Raw genomic sequence first — 17,941 nt, 5'->3', positions numbered from 1 at the left:
AAACCATCATCAGCCGGTTCGTCTCCCTCCTCCCCCTCATCTGAGTCCTCCGATACGTCGGAGCCGGCTGTCGGACCCACAGGCTGGCCCTGAGTCACAACACTATCCCGCACCGCAGGGCCCTTCCCCCGGGTCTGCCGATCCGGATGCGGTCGGGATGGGAACTGTTCGTGAAAAGCAGTCACCAACGCAGGGGCATGAACGGCGGTCGCGTCTTCCCATGTGAAGTCCTCCGGCCCGTACCCTTTCCACTCGATCAGGTACTGGAAGCGACCTTTCAGCCAGCGGGAATCCCTGATGCTGGCGACCTCGTACTCGGGGGTGCTGCCTCCATCACGAGTTCCTGATGGGGGAGGTTCCGCTTGGTGAAGTGGACAGGCCGGTTGTTCGGGGACCAACAAGGACCGATGGAAGACGGGGTGCACGCGCAGGGAACGTGGCAGAGTTAAACGATAGGCGACCGGATTGATGACGGCCTCGACTGGGAACGGTCCAAGGTAACGGTGGTCCAGCTTCCTCGCCGGCCGAGTGGATGGTAGGTTCCTGGTGGACAGCCAGACCCGATCCCCCACCGATAGTGGAGGCGTATCCCTTCTCGACCGATCGGCGAACCTCTTGTAGTCGGCCTTGGCCTTCTCCAGCTGCTGTCGCACCAACCGATGGATCGCCTGTAACTCCGTCATAAATTCGTTCGCTGCCGGCTCCGATGAGTCCACGGGAGAAAGGGGGAAAAACCGGGGGTGATAACCCACGTTGGCCAAGAACGGTGTCATCTGCGTGGAGGTGTGCTGCGAGTTGTTAAAGGCAAACTCAGCTATGGCCAAATAGTCCACCCAATTGTCCTGCTGCAGGTTAACGTAGCAGCGCAGATACTGCTCTAAGATGCCGATGACCTTCTCGGTACCCCCGTCGGTTTGTGGATGATGCGCGGACGAGAGGCAAACCTTAATGTCCAACGCCCGCATCAACTCCTGCCAGAAGCGGGCTGTAAACTGGGCCCCCCTATCGGAGACGACTCTATCGGGAAGGCCGTGCAGCCGGAACACCTGTTGGATGAACATGCGACTAGTGGCGCGAGCTGACGGTAAGCCGCGACAAGGGATGAAGTGCGCCATCTTGGTCAGCATGTCCACCACCACAAACACTGTCGTGAAGCCGGAGGATGGGGGTAGATCCGTCAGAAAGTCCATGGACACAGCCCCCCAGGGTCTCTTGGGTGTTGGCAAGGGCTGCAGTAAACCAGGCGGGGCCCCTGTCGCTGACTTGGCCTGCCTGCAAGGAATGCAGGAGGTGACATAAGACTGGACATCGTGTCGGACTCGGGGCCACCAGAAAGTACGGGAGACCAAGTTCAGAGTCTTGAACAGGCCAAAATGCCCCGCAGCCGGGTTATCATGACACTGGCTGAGGACGAGTCCCCTGAGTGGCCCTCCTGGAACATAGAGCCGGTCACGATAATACAGGAGTCCATCCGCGACCGACCAAGGCGAATCTGGCCCCACCTCTTCCTTCCGCTGAGCCACCCACGCCTCCTGCTGCTGCGCCTCCCGGATCCGAGCCCGTATATCCACCGGCTCCCGCACCGCAGCAAAAGACTCGACGGGGATCACTGGAGACTTCCGGTGGCTCCGCGGCGACGGAGGGAGCCTTCCCGGGCTGCCCGCGGCTCAGCTGGTGTTTTTTCACCCGAAACAGCGCCGATCAGCTGTTCGGGCGAATCTGAAGCCCCCTCCTCGGGAGAAGAGGAGGGGGTGAGCCCCCAGGTGGGGGTTGAGTTCGCCGGGGCCGCCTGAGCTTGGAGCTTGGGCGGCCGAAGGATTGAACTCCCCCGTAGCCTGGGCTGCTCCCAGCTGACCAGCGTCTCTGCTCCGGACTTTATGGAGCAGAGCCAGGCGTCTGCGACCATCCCTGCTTGAAGGAGAGACTATGAAAGGGAAAGAGCAGGCAGAGCAGTACAAGAGGGAAAGATGAAGAGATGAAGAAGATTTTATTTTACTCTCAAGCTTGATGGACTTTGCTTAAAACTTAAAGTGAAAGTGCGTCACAATTGTAAGTAAAAGATGGCGGCGAAACCTCCCCCTAGAACTTTTCGGAGTGCTGGAAATTCTCCGGTGCAACAACAATCATTGCTGCAGGCGTTGCATTCTCCTGATGTATTGACATCGAAGGATCTTGAAAAACATACCCAGTTAATTTTGGAGTCAATGGGTGTTAAATTTCTACAGATGGAGGAGAAATTGGAGAAATTGGAGCAGAGAATGGAAGAAAGGATGGAACAGAAACTTAGAGAAATGAAGGTAGACATTTTGTCCTCAGTGCAAAAAGTTGCTAAATGTGTGGAGGTGCTGGATGATCAAGTGCAAGACTTGATTCAAAAGAATGCTTTATTAGAAGCAAAAGTATTGGAAATTGAAGATTTAAAAGACAAAATTGACAGTGAACAGAGCTTGGCCCAATTTTACCAGATGCAGTTTGCTGTGAGAATTAGAGGCCTAAAAGAGAATATTAAGGAAGATTTAAAGCAGCTGGTTTCTGAGGCTTTTGAGGGAGTATTGAACCATCCAGCATCTGAATTAAAACAAGGTATGGACAAAGTGTTCCGTGTGAATTCGTGGATTGCTAAACAGAGAAAGTTGCCTAGAGATGTGGTGGTTTATTTTGTAAAAAGGGAAATTAGAGATGAAGTTATACAAACTGCCTACGATACCAAAGTTGTGATTGCTGGTCAACAAGTTTTGGTTTTAAAAGAAATTCCTCCAAAGATTTTAAAGAGAAGGAAGGATTTTATATTTCTTGTGCAAGAGCTCAAGCAAAGAGATATAAGGTTCAGATGGGAGATCCCAGTTGGGTTGAGCTTCATGTATGATGGCAAAAGATACTGTTTGAGTAATGTGAAGCAAGCGCATGATTTTTATAATAATGTCTTGGAAGTAACCCCATTAACACTTCTGGAAGCTGCAGAGGGATCTGGAGAAGGAGAACATCAAGAGGATGAAGATGCACAGATAGACGAGAAGGGTACAGGAGGAGTTCAAGCTGCAACTCTTTTGGATGATCTTAGAGAACAGAGGGTGACGCGTGCTGCCTTAAAATGCTCAAAAAAGAAAAAAAAAAATAAGATCAGTAGAAATCTATGGAACTTCCACAAAATATTTATAGTTAAGTGGTAGTTGTGTTTTTTAGGGAAAAAAAAAAAAGTTTTGGGATGCTATGTATGGTAATAGATTTTTTTTTTTTAATTTGGAATTAATGGACAACTTACTACAGAGGAAGAGGAAGAAAGTTTTGTGGGTTAATGTGGGTTAATTTGTGTAAGAACTATTTATTAATGTGCAAATGAGAATATGTTAAGGTAATAGTGAATTGTGGAAGAACATAGATGGGAATGATGCTAGTTTTTTTTATTTTAGTTTTTTATATATACTTAGTATTATTAAGGATTGGTTTACTATATACAAGCTAGAGAGTGATGGATTTTAGAGTTTATAATTGTTAGTATATGATTGTTTATGATTGACTTTTAGATATATACCTTGTATTTTGCTCTGGGAAGTCGGGGGGGGGAGGGGGGAGGAGGGGAAGTGGAGGAGGGAGGAGGGGGAGGGGGAGGGGGGGAGATAGGGGGGAGGTAGGGAGGGGAGGAGGGAGGGGGAAGGGGGGTTTTTTTAAAGGAAAATTGTATTTTATAAAACTTTTCAATAAAAAAAAAAAAAAAGACTCGACGGGGATCACTGTCCTGGGCGGAAGCTTGTCTTCCGCTCGGGTGTATTCGGGCTTTCTGGACAGAGCATCCGCTCTCTGGTTGTGCCCGCTTGGTATGTACCGCACCCGGAAGTCAAACCTCGCAAAGAAGAGGGACCACCGGATCTGGCGTTGATTCAAATTCCGAGCGGTCTGCAGGCTTTCCAGATTCTTGTGGTCCGTCCGGACCTCGATCTGATGCCGCGCCCCCTCCAGATGATGCCTCCAAGCCTCGAACGCCGCCTTGATGGCCAGCAGCTCCTTCTCCCAGATGGTATAGTTGCGCTCCGAGGGGTTCAATTTCCGAGAGTGATACGCGCAAGGGAAAAGGGTACCGCTGGGCGTCATCGCCTGGAGTAACACGGCCCCAATGGCAATGTCGGAGGCGTCCGCCTCCACGACAAACGGCCATTGCGGGTCGGGATGTTTCAAGATGGGCTCCTTCATGAAGGCGTCCTTCAAAGCCTGGAACGCCTGTTGTTCGGGGGCGTTCCACTGGAACCGAGTCTTCTTCTGCAGGAGCCGGGTGAGGGGGGCTGTCAAGGCAGCAAAGCCAGGGATGAATGTCCGATAGTAGTTGGCAATTCCAAGGAGTCGCTGAACGTCCTTCACGCGACGCGGGGGTTGCCAACTCTGCAACGACTCGACTTTACTCGGCTCCATGGCGATGCCCTCAGGAGAAATGCGGTGACCCAGGAAATCGATGGTCACCTGGTAGAACTGGCACTTCTCCAACTTGGCAAACAGCCGATGTTCCCGGAGGCGCTGCAGGACCTGACGGAGATGCTGATGATGCGCTTCACGCGACGGGGAGTAAATCAGGATGTCGTCCAGGTAAATCACGACAAACTGGTCCAACAGATCCCGAAAGATATCGTTCATAAAATGCTGAAACACAGCGGGGGCGTTGGTCAAGCCAAACGGCATCACCGTGTACTCGAAATGTCCATAGCGAGTACCAAACGCCGTCTTCCACTCATCACCCGGCCGAACCCTGACGAGGTTGTAAGCTCCACGCAGGTCCAGTTTCGTGAAGATCTTAGCCTCCCGGAGTCGGTCCAAGAGCTCGGGGATGAGGGGCAGCGGGTAGCGGTTACGCAACGTGATGGCGTTGAGTTTCCGGTAGTCACAGCAAAGCCGTAACTCGCCCGACTTCTTTTTGACGAAGAGCACGGGCGCAGACACTGGCGAGGACGAGGGCCGGATGAAACCACGAGCCAAATTCTTTGTCAGGAAGTCCCGCAATGCAGCCAACTCGGGCTCCGACATGGAGTACAAACGCCCCACTGGGAGAGGCGCATCAGGGACTAGGTCAATGGAGCAGTCGTAGGGCCTGTGCGGGGGTAATTGGTCCGCCTCTGACTCGCTGAACACGTCAGCAAAGTCGGACAGTTCGGGAGGCAAGGAAACCCCTGGGGAACCCTCCACCTGGCCGGCACAGATATGGCGGGTGTGGTCCACGCACTGCAAACTTGGGAAGGTGACCAAGTTCTGAGACCAATAGATCTGTGGATCATGCGCCCGGAGCCACGCCAGTCCCAAGACCACGGGGAAGTGCAGATCCGAAGTGACGTAGAACTGAATGGCCTCCACATGGGTACTGATGGCCATACACACGGGTTGCGTGGCGGCCGTAATAGGCCCGGACAGGAGCACTCGACCATCGATGGTCTCCACAAGCATGGGCGGATCCACTGGACACTGGGGAACAGCCCATTTGGCCACAAAGGCCGAATCCATAAAGTTAGTGGTAGCCCCAGAGTCAATTAAGGCATGGACCGGAATCCCCTCTGGCTTGCCAGGAAGGATCAGACGTGCCTCCAGAATCAAATGCCGTGGAGGTTCACAGGCACCGTCGGAACGGCGTCGCTCGGCGTGGTCGTTGTGGGTCGCCCGATCTTTCACACCATCTAGATCGGGCTCGGGCCGTTTCCCGACAGCAAAGCAGGGGACTTTCTTGGGGCAGGCTTGATCACTGACGCCCGCTGACGCTTCTTCGGGCAAGAAGCAGCCAAATGTCCAGGGTCCCCACAGTAAAAACACAACCCCCCCCGATCGTCGTCTGTCCATTTCCGTCTCCGATAGACGGGACCTGGTGGCACCCAGCTCCATTGGCTCCTCCCTCTGGACTGGGGGCTCACGCACAACAGGAGCGGCATGGGTCTGTGGGGTGGCACGGCGACTCTTTCACTGCTGCAGCCGGGCATCGATCCGCAGACAAAGATGGATCAGCCCATTCAGGTCTGAGGGAATGTCCACGCGGGCCAGCTCATCCAACATCTCCTCCGACAAGCCATCCTGGAAGGCATCCACGAGCGCAGCCTCATTCCAGGCGAAATCCTGGCTAAGCAGCCGGAAATCGCTGATGTAGGCCTGTAGGGGGCGCTGACCCTGCCTCAAAGCTTTCAGGCGTCGGGTGGCCGTCTGCGCCTTAATTGGGTCCTCATACATGAGGCGCATATGGTCACAAAACCCCCCAAAGTTATCCAACAAAGGGCTAGGCTGTGCCAACAGAGGCGTGCCCCAACGAGCTGCATCTCCCGACAGAAGGCTCAACACGAAACCCACCTTATCTCGGTCAGTGGGGAAATCAGCTGCTCTCACGCTGATAAAAAGCTGGCATTGTCCCAGGAAGGCAGGAAACAGTTCTGGATTGCCAGCAAATTTATCCGGCATAGCTATCTGACATTTCCTCCTGGGTGGGGGTGCAGCATGTACCTGGGCTTGTAGTTGCCCCACTTGAGCTGCCAGCAAAGTGAGTTGCTGGGTGAGCTGAGCATTCTCGGCAAGAAACTGCTCCATCGTAGTTGTAAGGGGTGGGAGGCTGAAAGCAAACTGTTCTGAACCAGCCCTCTTCTAACAAACCCCTTATCAGAAAGAAGAGACTGGAGAGCATCCAAGGCTAAAAGGCTTCTGCCAAGATTTAATTACGCAGTTAACAAAAACACTAGAGCTTGTCTTCTCAAGCGGAAAAGTTGCTTTCAGCAACCAGCCCCTCCCCAAACACTCCTTTTATAGAGAGCTCAGGGCGTGGTCTCCCTGTGCCTCCTCCCGAGGAGTCCCATAGCCTTTCTTTGTTTGTTCCTGCTCGACTGCCTCCTGCGTCGGGCGTCCTTGAACAGGGCCAGCTGTGGGTCATCATCCTCCGCACTCTCGGGCTCACGCAGCTGAGAAGAGGTCCCCGGCTGAGGACTCTGCAAAGCCTCCAAACCATCATCAGCCGGTTCGTCTCCCTCCTCCCCCTCATCTGAGTCCTCCGATACGTCGGAGCCGGCTGTCGGACCCACAGGCTGGCCCTGAGTCACAACATGACCCAATAAAACCAAATTTAAAACTATAGTCAGTCCAGGCCCGATTGTTGAAACATGCATGTCTTCAGGTCACGGCGGAAGGACGGAAGGTCAGGGACCATCCGCAGCTCCGGGGGTAGTTCATTCCAGAGGGTCGGTGTGCCCACAGAGAAGGCCCTCCCCCTGGGGGTTGCCAGCCAGCATTGCTTAGCTGACAGAACCCTGAAGAGGCCGACTCTGTGGGAGAGAACTGGGCGATGGGAGGTTGATAATGGAAGCAGGTGGTCTCACAAGTACCCCGGGTATAAGCCATGTAGGGTTTTAAAGGTGATTACCAGCACCTTGAATCGCACCTGGAGGACAACCGGAAGCCAGTGCAGCTCGCGCAGGAGTGGTGTAACATGGGACTATGGAGAAACTCCCATAAGCACCTGCGCGGCCGCATTTTGCACCAGCTGAAGCCTCTGGGTGTACTTCAAGGGCAGCTCCATGTAGAGAGCATTGCAGTAATCAAGGCGAGAAGTGACAAGGGCGTGGGTGACCGTGCATAGGGCATCTCGGTCCAAAAAGGGGTGCAACTGGCGTACCAGGCGAACCTGTGCGAAGGCCCCCCTGGTCACAGCAGTTAGATGATCCTCCAAGTTAAGCCGTGAATCCAGGAGGACACCCAGGTTGTGAGCCCTTTCTGAGGGGGGCAATACCTCCCCCCATCAGAAGATATGGAACATGTTGGACAATACGAGATGCCAGTATCCACAGCCACTCGGTCTTGGAGGGGTTCAGCCTGAGCCTGTTCCTTCCCATCCAGACCCGCACCACCTCCAGGCACCAGGACATCACGTTGAGGGCATCACTGGGTTGGTTCGGGGTGGAGATGAACAACTGGGTATCATCCGCATATTGGTGATACCTCACCCCAAAGCCATGGATGATCTCACCCAGCGGCTTCATATAGATATTAAACAGGAGTGGGGAGAGAACCGACCCCTGAGGCACCCCACAGGTGAGGGGCCTCGGGGTAGATCTCTGCCCCCCTGCCAATACAAACTGCGAGTGGCCCGAGAGGTAGGAGGAGAACCACTGTAAAACAGTGCCTCCCACTCCCAACCCCTCAAGCTGTCGCAGCAGGATACCATGGTCGATGCTATCAAAAGCCACTGAGAGGTCAAGTAGGACCAGGACAGAGGAACAACCCCTGTCCTGGGCCCACCAGAGATCATCTACCAGTGCAAACAATGCCATTTCTGTGCTGTAAGTGGGCCTGAAACCAGACTGGTACAGGTCCAGATAGTTCGCTTCATCCAGGAATTGCAGAAGCTGACGCACCAAAACACTCTCAACAACCTTCGCTACAAAGCGAAGGTTGGAGACAGGACAATAGTTATTCAAGGAGGCTGGGTCCAGGGCAGGCTTCTTGAGAAGGGGCCTCACCACCGCCTCTTTTAAGGCAGAGGGGAAGACACCATCCATCAGTGAAGCATTGACAACTACCTGGAGCCAGCCCCCTGTCACCTCCCCAGTGGCCAAAACCAGCCAGGAGGGACATGGGTCCAATAGACAAGTTGTAGCGTTCAGTCTATGCATAATCCTGTCCACATCATCCAAAGAAACAGGGTCAAACTCACTTTATGGCAATAACTCAGTATGACTCAGGTTGGATACCAAAAGTGGACCCTCCAGGCTGGATGGTAGCCTGCAAGCTACTGGAGAAGAGCAAGGGTTAGCTTTTAGTAGTCAGATTTTTTATGATGTTGTTGGAGGAAAGCCATCAGGAAGCCCAACAATTGATGGTGCCCATGATGAAAGAGGTTGCCTACACAGGACAAAGTTATATAAAATTGGATCATGGGGGACTTCCGGTGGCTCCACGGCGACGGAGGGAGCCTTCCCGGGCTGCCCGCGGCTCAGCTGGTGTTTTTTCACCCGAAACAGCGCCGATCAGCTGTTCGGGCGAATCCGAAGCCCCCTCCTCGGGAGAAGAGGAGGGGGCGAGCTCCCAGGTAGGGGTAGAGTTCTCCAGGGCCGCCTGAGCTTATGGCTTGGGCGGCTGAAGGATTGAACTCCCCCGTAGCCTGGGTTGCTCCCAGCTGGCCGTCGCCTCTGCTCCTGACTTCTTGGAGCAGAGCCAGCCGTCTGCGACCACCCCTGCCTGAAGGAATGACTATGATTTAAAGGAGCAGGCAGAGCGATACAAGAGGAAATGGTAAAGAGGATTACTATGTTTTACTCTCCAGCTTGATGGACTTTTTTGGATTACAAATCTGAAGTGAAAGTGCGTCATATTTGGTAAAAGATGGCGGCTAAACCACCCCCTAAAACTCTTCGGAGTGCTGGAACTTCTCCCGTGCAACAATCATTATTGCAGGCGCTGCATCCTCCTGATGTATTGACATCAAAGGACTTACAAGATGCTCTTGAAAAACATACCCAGGTAATTTTGGAATCAATTAATATTAGATTTGCACAGATGGAGGAGAAATTGGAGAAATTGGAGGAGAGAATGGAGGAGAGGATGGAACAGAAGCTCAAAGCGATGAGGGTAGACATCTTGACTTCAGTGTTTAAAGTGGCTCAGTGTGTGGAAGAATTGGAGGAAAAGCTAGAAGACTTGTCTCAAAAGAATGCTATATTAGAAGCAAAACTATTGGAGAATGAAAATAAAATGGAAAGGGAACTGTGTCTTGCTCAATATTTCCAGATGCAGTTTGCCATTAGAATTAGAGGCTTAAAGGAGAATACTAAGGAAGATCTAAAGCAGCTGGTTTCTGAGGCTTTTGAAATAGTGTTGAAACAGCCAGCATCTGAAATAAAAGGAGGCATGGACAAAGTGTTTCGTGTGAATTCATGGATTGCCAGACAGAGAAAGTTGCCTAGAGATGTGGTGGTATATTTTGCAAAAAGGGAAACTAGAGATGAAGTTATACAAGCTGCTTATGATACTAAAGTTATGATTGCTAATCAAGAAGTTTTGGTCCTAAAAGAAATTCCTCCAAAGATTCTAAGGAGAAGGAAGGATTTTACATTTCTTGTGCAAGAGCTCAAGCAGCGAGATATAAGGTTCAGATGGGAGATCCCAGTGGGGTTGATGGTGACGCACGAAGGTAAAAAGTACCGTTTGGTTACTGTGATGCAAGCGCGTGATTTCTACAATAATGTTTTAAATGCAACGCCATTAACACTTTTGGAAGCTGGAAAGGGATCTGGAGAAGGAGTGCATCAAGAGGCCGAAGATGGTCAGATAGAAGACAACGGTGTTGGAGGAGATCAAGATACAACCTCGTCGGATGAATCTATAAAACAGAGGGTGACGCGTGCTGCTGCAAAACGATCTAAGAAGAGAAAGTAGCAGGAATTGCAGAAGTCTATGGAACTTTTACGATATAGTCAAGTAGTCAAGTAGGGGAGGGGGGAAAAGATTTGGGTGTAGACGCAATATATTTTTATATTTGGTGGTTCTGTGGAAAGGGTGAGCTTTTTTGGATTGTGGTACTGGAAGAGGAACGGCCGATTACAGAAGAGTTGACTTTAAAGTTTTTTGATTTGGGATCCTTGGTTAATTTGGAAAATTATTTGTAAGAATGTTATATCATGGAATGGATAAAATGGATGGAGTTTATTTAGGATAAGTATAGGGTTGAGAAGGGGTTTTTTTCTTCTTTTTCCTTTTTTTGTCTTTAATATATATTTAATACTATTAAGGTTTGTTCCATTCTATATAAGCTAGAGAGTGTCCTTTTCTTATTCTAGTTTTTTTTATACATATATTTAATATTGTTAAGGTTTGTTTTATCCTATATAAGCTAGAGAGTGATGGATTTTAGAATTTATAGTTGTTAGTATATGGTTGCTTAGGTTTGCTTTTTTTTTATATATATATACCTTGTATTCAGCTCTGGGAAGTAGGGGGGGGAGGGGGGAGGTAGGGGGGGGAGGAGGGAGGGGGGAGGAGGGGAGGTAGGGGGGGAGGAGGGAGGGGGAAGGGGTTTTTTTTAAAGGAAAATTGTATTTTAAAACTTTTCAATAAAGAATTTGGTTAACTAACAAAAAAACAAAAAAAAAGAAAAAAAAGAATAAAAAAAATAAAAAAAATAATAAAAAAAAATAAAAAAAAATTGGATCATGGGGAGTTTCCAGAGACGTCGCTGCAAGATGGGCACTGGGGAATGAATCTCCCTTCCCCAAGCCCAATTTCTACCAGCTGGGGAGTCCAATAGGACCAAACTTTGCCCCATAGAGGCGACTGGCCAAAGGATGAAACTTTGTAGATCATGGGCCAGCAGTTGATCCAAAGGAGCCCTCAGGACTGGCAGGAAGAAAGGCTGACCACACCCATGTGGTCTGCCAGAAGCAGCTGATCATCAAAGACAATGAATTTTAAAGTAGAAGGCAAAACAGCTGATCTGGGTGAGACTACTTTCCTTATCCCTCTACTAGTGGAAATACCGGTTCTGGGAAATAGCATTCAAAAGCAAAGCCCCAAGCTCCAGGGAGGGGGGATTTTTTCCTTACCCCTCCGTCCTGAACTATAAGCGGTGGTTTAAGCTTTGGGGAAATTAAAATTGACTTATAACAATACTGTGAAGTTGACTGAGGCATAAAAGAAGAATAACTTGGAAAACGTTCGGTTTTATTTTTTATTTTTTCTTTATTTCTTGTTTGGAAACCATCGGGTTTTTTAACTTCTTAAACTTTTTCAAAGTATGGTGGGAAGGGACATCTAAATGACATCTAGTGGCAAAACGAAGAACTACATGCAGTTTGCTCTGATTGGAGTAAAACGTGGCTGCATGCCCAGACATTGCTTATAGTTTAAACATTTTGGTGTCCTTGGAATTTATAGTCCTGAAGATTGTGACTGGAAAAGAAAGACTCTTTTTGGATTGCCCTGTCTTAAAGGATGGATTACAATTATAAATAAAAACTGTGTTTGAAGTCATCGGACATCCCTAGATTACAAACACAGCTTGACCTGGAATCTTTACAAGCTGTTTTGAAAGAGTGAATAACAAGAAATCCCTCTGAAAAGAATACTTTGCATTACAAATTTTGGATTTTTTTCTTCTATTTTTTCTTTTTTCCCTTTTGCTCTTTTGTACTATTTACTATTTTTATTGTTTAAGGGACGTGGTGGCTCAGTGGGTTAGGACGCTGAGCTTGTTGATCAGAAGGTTGGCAATTTGGTGGGTCGAGTGAGCACCTGTTACTCGTCCCAGCTTCTGACAACCTAGCAGTTCAAAGTCACGTAAAAATACAAGTAGAAAAATAGGGACCACTACGGTGGGAAGGTAACAGCGTTCCGTGCACCTTTGGTGTCTAGTCATGCCAGCCACATGACCACGGAGACGTCCTCGGACAAGCGCTGGCTCTTCGTCTTTGAAATGGAAATGAGAACCAGCCCCTAGAGTTGGAAACGACTAGCACGCATGTGCGGGGGAAACTTTACCTTTACTTATTTTTATTGTTTACCTCTCCTATTTGTTAGGAGCCTATTGGATTATAAATTTTGACTTACTTGGTGGGTTACAACATATGATGTAAAGATATAGATGACTGCTCCTAACTTATCTAAAGTTGGGAGGGGAAGGATCTCCTGCTCCCTCTTCGGCTTTTGTAAGTCCAGTCTATCAGAGATCAATTGATACAATGCTCCAACAAGAAAAGGCTAATCCTTCCAAAAATACACTCCAGCGACCCTACATGCAGTTCAAGAGGCAATGGCTACTCACATGGTGGTCACATCGAGAAACCATGAGGAGCTGAAAAGTGATTTTGATAAAATGAATAAAAAATTAACAATATGGATTCTCAATTTGAAAATTTCAGACAGATCATCATAGATAATCAACAAAGAATTCAAAAAATAGAATATAAATCAACTGAGGTTGACCAGAAACTAGAAGTTTTAAAAGATGAAAATCAGAAGTTGATCCAAATAATTGAAGAACTAGAAGACTCAATCGCTGAGATAGAGATGGACAGAGCCTCATACTTTTAAAGATTTCAAAATATAATGGAAGTTAAGGAAGAAGGCCTCTTAAGCTTAATAACCGAATTATTGGCAGACACACTAGGAACTGGGAAACAGCAAATGGAAGGAGAATTAGACCAGCTCTATTGAGTCAACTCAAACTATGCTAGAAGAAATAACGTCCCCAGGGAAGTACACGTTAGAGTTCTTAAAAGATCTACAAGAGACGAGATTTTGAGAAGAGTAAGAGATGAACCTTTGAAATACAGGAAAAAGAAATTGTAGTCCTCAAACAAATTCCTAGGAGAATAAAGAATTCCAAAGAGAATACCAGTTTCTAACTAGGAAGTTAATTCAAAAAGGAGTGAATTTCAGATGGCTGATTCCAGAAGGGATTTTAATTTACTGGGATGTGAAAAGATATTGACTGGACACACCACTTAAAGCAATGAAATTCTTTGACAACCATACAGCATTTTTGGAAAGAGGTGACCCTGAATTTGGTACAAAGAGAGAAGCAAAGAAACAGGAAGAAATGGCAGTAGAAGGAGCAGTCAAACCAAGACAGGAGGAAGAAATTAAAAACACATATACAGAAGAAGGAGCAAGACCAAGAGATCAGAGACAGGTAAGATCGACTAGAAAATTAAGACCTAGATATAACTGAAAGAGATGGAGGAGAGTGGGATTTTGTTAATGAATATAAATGGACTAAATTCTTCTTCAAAAAGGAGAAAAATCTTTACACAATTACAAAAATTAAAAAATGGATATAATTTGTCTTCAAGAAACACACATTAAGAGACAACATTATAAGTTGTTACAACAACCAAAAATTAGTAAATTTCACTTTGCATTAGCACTTCAAAAGAAAAGAGGAACAGCTTTATACATTAAAGAAACGATGAACCCCAAACAAATCTACACAGATGAAGAGGGGAGAATATTAATGGTGGAAATAATAAAGGATCAAAACAGATACTGATGGTAGCAATATATGCACCAAATGATAAACAAGAACAATTTTACCAAAAACTATACGAAAATATTAGATTTTAACTATCAAAATCTTTGTATAATGGGAGACTTTAATGCAATAACAGATGGAACTTTGGACTACAAAAGTGCCAAACGAGGGAGAAAAGGAGGACATATATTACCTAAAGCATTTTTTTAAAATGACAGAGGAACTCTATGTCCAAGATATATGGAGAGAGAAAAATCCAAAGAAATTACAATATACATTTTACTCAAATAGACATAAATCATGGTCAAGAATCGATATGATATGGATCTCATTGGACTTGAAATCAATGATATGATATGGACATCTTTGGAACTTAATACGATGATACAAGAAATTGAGATAGAAACTAATGTTTGGGCAGATCCTTCTCTGTGGGCGCCCCGGAGCTATGGAATCAGCTACCGGTTGAGCTCCGGACGGCGCCCAATCTTCGCTCCTTTCGCCGCGAGCTAAAAACATATTTTTTTGAACAAGCTGGCCTGGCCTGATGAGGGGATTGGGGGGGTTGTTATTGTTATTTTATTGGGTTTTTAAGACGTATTTTAGTATATGGGCATTTATTTAATCTTGTTTTAACTTTTGTAATCTTTTATTTTTATTCTTGCCCTGTTCACCGCCCTGAGTCCTTCGGGAGAAGGGCGGTATAGAAATATTATTAAATTAAATAACCCAATAAAGATGATTTGGAGAGGAAATTGGATCATGGAATGTTAGCGGCATGTCCCTTGGGAAGCTTAAAATTGTAAAAAGAGAAATGTTTAGGGTGAATATAGGCATCCTTGGTGTCAGTGAGTTATACTGGATATGGGAGTGATCAGTTCAAATCAGACGAGTTTATGGTTTATTTTTCTGGAAACAATATCAGACGTAAGCAAACAAGCGGCTAAATGTGTTGAGAATTACATAGCATACTACATACTATAAATCTATGCTCCAACTGTAGGCTCAAATGATAAAATTGAACTTTTTAAAAGTGAGCTTCAATATGCTTTCAAAAAGGATCTTTTGTACATTATGGGCGATTTCAATACAAAAGTAGGCCAAGGAGAAATTTCAAGAATAGTAGACAAGTTTGGGCTAGCTAGGGAAATGGAATTGCCTAGTGCAATTTTGTCAGGAAAACCATCTCAGCATAATGAACACATGGTTTATTCAATACAAGCAACTTCGTAAAAATGGACAGCACCAAATGCACAACATTCGAAATCATTGTATGCCAGCAACACTGGAAAAGTTCAGTTGCATCTGTTAAAACACTTCCTGGGGCTGATTGTAGCTCAGACCATCATCTATTAGTACTTAAACTGAAGTTCAAATTCTGCAAGGTGAAAAAAAAGGTATCCCCCCCGAAAAAAAGTCAATCTTGTCATGGAGAAAATCAGTGATTAGATTAAATTGGATTAGAGTATGTTAGAAAGAAGGAATTGAAAAAAAAAGTCTGTTTCCAAAAGAAAGGAAGAAATCCATATCTGGCATCATAGATGGGTTTATCTTTACATATATCTTAGTGCAATATAAATGAAATAAGCTAAAAAAGAAGTAACAACAGCAAGAAAAGGAATCCAGCGTTGACACGAAGAGTGAATGGGCGCAAGGTATTGGAAACACCCGATTCTCTGTCTCGCCCCTGCCGCGCGCCTTACCGTGGCGTCCTGCCCTGCGTAACTTGCGATGACCCGAGAACCCCCTGGGTGCCTCCTGTAGAACCGGCTGACGTCATAGACTTTCCTGTCAATCACCAGCCAGCGCTCCTGTGGCGGGTCTCCCTGGCCAGTGCGCAGCCCGATCTCGTCCCAGGTAAACCACCGCGAAGGGCCGGAGAGATCGGCCGCGGGATCAGCCTCCCTCCTCTGCCTGACCCCGGTTTCTCCTTGCTGGGAAGCCATCACCCTCCCGACTGAGGCTTCGGGGTAGCTGGCACTGTCCTTTTCAGCACCACCGGGAGGGCGGACTGGGCGGGTCCTGGCGAGAGAGATTTCCCCCTTCTCCCTCTCCGATTGGCCGACAGAGTTTCATTGCCGCTGCTCTCGTGGAGAACAAACGCGGAGCCAACTCGGCCGAGCCTGGGAAGTTCGGAATTTCGAGTCCGAAAGAGGAGTTGGCGGCTGGCAGCTTTTTCTGCAGTAAGGGGAGCAAACTCCTTTTATTGGTTCCATAGAAATCCTATTTCTTCGCAAGCAAAAGGATAAGAATTAAGGTCCCTTCGTTTGATTTCAGTAAACTGGGAAACAAGTTTTGGAGTCTCTCTGTGGAGCCTCTATTTTGACTGATTTCATCAAAAAGCAAGATCGCCCCAATTCTTTAGCCCCGCAGTCACGGGAGGCAATTCGATCAAATGCCAATCTGCGATTCAGTCTGAAGTTAAGTTCTTCCTGAATATCATCGTGCTTACTTCGCATGTTCGCACCACGGATTGAGGATGCGCACACCTCTTAGAAAAGTATTTGAAAAGTTTGGGACGGAGAAGAGGGAAAGAAATACTCCTGCAATCCAGATCCATGGGGGGGGAGGGGTGTCTGTAAAGCTTGACTTCCCCAACTGTAGTGATGGGGCCAAAATCAGTTGTGCCAGTATTCATTTTGGAGAACAGCCTGACTTGTGATTCAGAGTTGGTTCTTCTCTTTCTGCCTCCTCTTCATCCCTGGAATGTCACAGGTTGAGAATTTCTACGCAGAAAAAGGAGACTGGCAAAATCTGAAAAAAGCTTTTCATTTGTCAAAGCATTACAGTGACAAATTTCACGTCCTACTGGTAGTGTTAGTCTGTCATGGGGAGCTGACAGAGATGGATCACTAATAAATGGATTGAACTTAAGAGCTTTACACATTCCAAACAGATTTTAATCACATTATACAAGGAAGATGCTCTTTGTGTGTGTGTGTGTCTGTGTGTGTGTGTGTGTGTGTGTGTGTGTGTGTGTGTGTCATTCAAATCCCGGTGCCTGACTGGACAAATTTTATTGGCAATATTTCAGAAATGATTTCCCATTGCTTGTTTCCTAGCACTGGGATAGAGTGACTGTCCCAAGGTTACTCAGCTGGCTTTGTGCCTAAGGCAGAACTAGAACTCTCCTTTTTCTTTTTGTAAAGGCTTTATTGATTTTTTACAATTACAACCTTAGTGCCTGGTGTATAGCCTGTTGTCTTGGTTCATAATTTTTTAGGATAGATATACAATCAATAATACTTAATTAACAATCAGTAATAATTTTTATATTTCCATAATTAGTATATCATTTAATAATATTTGATTTTCCTATCTGGACGGTGGTTAGATGATCTGGGTGGGGGTTCCCCAATTGTTACACCCCTGTCATGGACAGATCATCATCTCCTGCGGCTGACCTTCCGCTTTGCCACTCCCCGTCGTGGGGTTACTGAACCAACAAAATGGTACCGCCCCAGGCGGCTAATGGACCCTGGACGGTTCCAAACAGCGCTTGGTCCCCCACCTGCCTCCTTTGCTCATAGCTCGGCCAATGCCATGGTGGAAGCCTGGGAAAAGGCAGCCACAGCAGCACTTGACCGAGTTGTACCCATGCGGCCCCTGACCCGGTGCAGATCCCAGTGGGCTCCATGGTTTTCTATGGACCTCCGGGAGATGAAACGTCAGAGACGGGGCCTAGAGAGCTGTTGGAGATCCAGCCGATCCGAATCCGACCAATCGCGACTAAGGTCCTTTACGAGGTCTTATCTCGCGGCGCTGAGGAGGGCAAGGTCTAATTACTTTGCTACTCTTATCGCGTCCACAGATAATCGCCCGACCGCCCTGTTTAGGGTGATCCGCTCCCTCCTTAATCTAGAGGTGAAGGAGGATCCCTTACAGGGTCGTGCCGAGGAATTTAGCCAACATCTGCTGGACAAAATCGCTTGGATCCGGACCAGTCTGGATTCCGACTGGGCAGAATCTGACGAT

General features: G+C 47.4%; 1 protein-coding gene across 1 annotated transcript in view; it reads right to left on the bottom strand.

The window, feature by feature from the left end:
• LOC310631679 (acyl-CoA (8-3)-desaturase-like) overlaps positions 1-15,912 on the bottom strand; it is a gene marked incomplete at its 5' end in the record, with an annotated part of 60,660 nt that extends 44,748 nt beyond the window's left edge. The window contains 1 exon segment of the mRNA XM_083348328.1: positions 15,670-15,912. Coding sequence (XP_083204454.1) covers positions 15,670-15,912 — 243 coding nt within the window.
• Between the last annotated feature and the right edge of the window lie 2,029 nt (positions 15,913-17,941).

The sequence above is a fragment of the Vipera ursinii genome (genome assembly GCF_947247035.1).
Source record: "Vipera ursinii genome assembly, chromosome: 1".
Lineage (NCBI taxonomy): Eukaryota > Metazoa > Chordata > Lepidosauria > Squamata > Viperidae > Vipera > Vipera ursinii.
Note: the sequence above shows the minus strand (reverse complement) of the source record. Positions and strands in the feature narration are given on the sequence as shown.